The sequence below is a fragment of the Vicia villosa genome, unplaced genomic scaffold (genome assembly GCF_029867415.1).
Source record: "Vicia villosa cultivar HV-30 ecotype Madison, WI unplaced genomic scaffold, Vvil1.0 ctg.002222F_1_1, whole genome shotgun sequence".
NCBI lineage: Eukaryota > Viridiplantae > Streptophyta > Magnoliopsida > Fabales > Fabaceae > Vicia > Vicia villosa.
In genome coordinates, this window is record NW_026705868.1 from 34,712 (window position 1) to 39,252 (window position 4,541).

General features: G+C 41.4%; 1 protein-coding gene across 1 annotated transcript; it reads left to right on the plus strand.

The window, feature by feature from the left end:
* The first annotated feature begins 3,032 nt into the window (after window positions 1-3,032).
* Window positions 3,033-4,055, plus strand: LOC131638220 (uncharacterized mitochondrial protein AtMg00810-like). The gene has a single exon (XM_058908768.1). The coding sequence runs from the start codon at window positions 3,033-3,035 to the stop codon at window positions 4,053-4,055; it is 1,023 nt and encodes a 340-aa protein (XP_058764751.1).
* Window positions 4,056-4,541: the final 486 nt, after the last annotated feature.

Below are 4,541 nucleotides of genomic sequence, written 5' to 3' on the forward strand. Positions count from 1 at the left end.
TCGTGCTGTCGATATGTGGTTTCACGGTCAGGGATTTGAAGAGCACCTAACCACAAAATTGTCTGCCGTTGCAACCGACAAACTCGCTAAATGGAAGAAAACTGATGCCTCTCTGTGTACTGTGTTGTAGTTTTCCATAGCACCTAACCTCCAAGCTCAGTACCAAGCCTTCTCCACTTGTTATGAGGTATGGGAAAAGGCCAAGAAAGTCTTTTCCAACGACGTTCACTCTCTATACAGTGTCATCCACAAACTCAACACACTGACGTTGGAAAATATGGATGTGCAAGCTTATCTGAGTAAGCTTGATGCCTTGAAAGAAAGTTATGAAACCCTCATGCCTTACGCAAAAGATGCAACAGCTCATGCCGAACAGCAGAGTAAATATTTCATGGTCATGGCACTTAAAGGACTACCATCAGAACTCGAATCTGTTCGTAACCAGATTTTATCAGGTACTATTGTTCCTAGCTATGATACAGTTAGTGAACAACTGTTGCGCTTGGCTACACCTCATGAGTTTGGTCCGGTTTCTCCTCCATCTATTGCTGCTCCAACACCAGGTGACACTGCTGCCCTTGCATCTCTTGGAAACAATCAAAATCGCCTTCGAGGAGGGTCATCCAACTCCAAACCTCGTCCCAAGTGTGACCATTGTAATCGGCTTGGGCATACTATCGACCGTTGCTGGAAGCTGCATGGCAGACCTCTACGTCAGGTAAATACAACTCAAATTGATTATCCCGATACTATGCAGACTTCACCTTCACTTCAAAATCCTACGCCAAGCTACGACGATTTTCTCAGGTGGTGTAAGACTAATCAGAACTCTGGTTCCACGGCTTCAGTTGCACACATTGGTAATTCATCTGTTTGCCTCTCTCAATCATCTCCTCTTGGTCCTTGGGTCCTCGATTCTGGTGCGTCTAATCATGTTACCGGTAATAAAGGTTTTTTCTCTTCCATCTCTACCTCTGGTTTCTTACCTAGTATAACCGCTGCAAATGGTTCTCAAACCCAATCCCAAGGGATTGGTACTGTTCAAATCCTACCATCTCTCTCTGTTACTTCTGTCTTATATGTACCTAATTGTCCGTTTAATTTACTGTCAGTCAATCGTTTAACTCGTGCCCTTAATTGTTCTATCACCTTTACTAATAGTGCTGTTACTTTGTAGGATCGGAGTTCGGGGAAGACGATTGGCGTCGGATGTGAGTCTCAAGGCCTCTACTACTTCTCTACGTCATTCTCCACATGCTCTGCCACAGATTCTCCACTCATTATACATGCGCAGTTAGGTCATCCAGGTCTTCCCAAGCTCCAAAAGATGGTGTCCAGCTTATCTAAATTATTTAGTTTACATTGTGAGTCTTGTCAGTTAGGGAAACATACTCGTAGTCACTTTCCCAATCGAGTCAATAAACGGGCTGCGTCCCCTTTTGCTTTAGTTCACTCCGATGTTTGGGGTCCTTCGCGTACTGAGTCTACCTTTGGGTCTAGATATTTTGTTACTTTTATTGATGATTTTTCACGTTGCACGTGGCTATTTTTAATGAAGAACAGATCAGAATTGTTTTCTATTTTTGAAAATTTTTATCAAGAAATAAGAACCCAATTTGGCTTGTCTATCCGTACCTTAAGAAGTGACAATGCACGCAAATATTTATCTCAACAATTTCAAATTTTTATGTCATCCAATGGTATTCTGCACCAAACATCTTGTCCTCATACACCTCAACAAAATAGGGTAGCCGAACGTAAAAATCGGCATCTCGTAGAAACCACTCGGACCCTACTTCTCCATGGTAATGTTCCTCTCCGGTTTTGGGGGGATGCGGTGCTCACGACATGTTACCTCATTAATCGCATGCCCTCATATGTCCTTAATAATAAAATCCCTCACTCAATCATGTTTCCAAACTCTCCTCTTCACCCAATTCCTCCTCGAGTTTTCGGGTCTACGTGTTTTGTACACAATCTCTCCCCTGGTCTTGATAAACTATCAGCTCGATCACTAAAGTGTGTCTTTCTTGGTTATCATCGATCCCAAAAGGGATATCGTTGCTACTCACATACTCTACAATGATACCTCGTATCGGCCGATGTTACCTTCTTCGAGTCAATTCCATACTTCGAGTCCAGCCAAGTAACTCCGGAACCCCTTCAGGAAAGTACTCCTACAACTCTTCCGGAAGTCTCATTTCCCCTTATCCCCAACCATTCTAGCCTTACGGTTGAACCTCCCACTACTCGCCCATTTCAAACATATCAGCGTCGTCAACCCACTTCTGTCGTACCTATTCCTAAGGCAGTACCTATTCCTGAGGTCATTGCAGACTCTCCTCTGACGCCTTCGCCATCTCCGGATCGGATCCCGCAACCTGAGTCCGATCTTCCGATTGCTCTTCGAAAAGGTATATGTCAAACACGAAATCCTTCTCCATATTATATTGATTTATGTTATCATCGTCTTTCTCCTTTGCAGTATACTTGCTTGTCTTCTTTGTCTTCTGTTTCTATTCCTAACACTCTAGGTGAAGCATTATCTCACCCTGAGTGGAGGCAAGCAATGATTGACGAAATGTGTGCTCTTCAAAGCAGTGGTACTTGGGAACTGGTTCATCTACCCCCCTGGGAAATCGTTAGTAGGTTGTCGTTGGCTTTACACAGTGAAGGTTGGTCCAGATGGTAAGATTGATCGTTTTAAAGCTCGTTTGGTAGCCAAAGGATACACTCAGATTTTTGGGTTGGATTATAGTGATACTTTCTCGCCTGTAGCCAAGATGGCATCTGTTCGACTTCTTCTAGCCATTGCAGCCATTCGACACTGGCCTCTTCATTAACTTGACATCAAAAATGCCTTTTTACATGGTGATCTTGAAGAGGAAGTATATATGGAGCAACCACCTGGGTTTGTTGCTCAGGGGGAGTCCTCACAAATGGTTTGTAGGCTACACAAGTCTCTTTATGGTCTTAAACAGTCTCCGAGAGCTTAGTTTGGCAGATTCAACACTGTAGTATAACAATTTAGTATGGTCCGTAGTGAAGGTGATCACTCTGTGTTTTATCGTCACTCTGCCCAAGGGTGTATCTATCTTATTGTATATGTGGATGATATTGTGATAACTGGCAGTGATCATCAAGGAATACTCCAGTTGAGACAACATCTCTCGAATCAATTTCAAACAAAAGATCTTGGTAAACTCCGCTATTTCTTGAGAATTAAGGTGGCCCAATCTAAAGATGGCTTGGTGATATCCCAGCGGGAATATGCTATGGATATTTTGCAAGAAACAGGGTTGTTGAACGCTAAACCAGCTGATACTCCTATGGATCCAAGTGTCAAATTGCTACCCAATCAGGGGGAGCCTCTATCTGATCCAGGAAGGTATAGAAGATTGGTTGGAAAGTTGAATTATCTCACAGTCACTCGTCCGGACATCTCTTTTGCAGTTAGTGTGGTAAGCCAGTTCTTAAATTCTCCTTTCCAAGAACACATGGATGCTGTTGTCCGGGTTCTGAGATACATCAAGTGTGCTCCAGGAAAAGGTCTCGTGTATGAAGATAAAGCACATACTCAGATAGTTGGATACTCTGATGCTGATTGTGCAGGGTCACCCATTGATAGACGATCCACTTCTGGGTATTGTGTACTTGTTGGAGGAAACCTTATATCTTGGAAAAGTAAGAAACAAAATGTAGTTGCAAGATCAAGTGCCGTGGCAGAGTATAGGGCCATGGCAATGGCAACATGCGAACTCATTTGGTTAAAACAGTTACTCAAAGAACTTCAAATTGAAGAATCAATGACACTTATTTGTGATAATCAAGCTGCATTGCACATTGCTTTAAATCCAGTCTTTCATGAAAGAACCAAACATATTGAGATAGACTGTCACTTTGTCAGAGAGAAGATTGAATCAGGCGAAATTGTTACAAGTTTTGTCAACTCCAATGATCAATTAGCAGATGTGTTTACAAAATCCCTACGAAGTCCCAGAACTAATTATATATGTGGCAAGCTTGATGCATTTGACTTATATGCTCAAGCTTGAGGGGGAGTGTTGATATTTGTAAATATAGTGTTAAGAATATTTGTATATAGAATAGTCCCACATCGACTATATTATGTAATTAGCTGTAATCTCTCTATATATAATAAAGTCTCCGTAGTGCTTTACAAGACACACGGTTCATTCAAATGCCTCTTAGTCTTTCGTATCTTAACAGAACACATCACCATTTTCTAAAACAGATATCCACTCTACTTGGTTTCATGTGAATTGACTTCCTAAATTTTTTTCTTTGAAAATAGTTTATTGTACTTGTACTTTTATTTCATTCTTGAACATAGTTTATTGTACTCCAACCACGGTGGAATGAGAATGACTCAGTATACCTTCCCTAATTCTGCACTAATTATTATAGTAACTGTTTTTCATTTGACGCATTTCATCAATTTATGTGCTGACACGTTTCTAGACACTACTTGGTTTCATATGAAGTGCCAAAAAGAATTTCTATGCTTATATATTTTATCA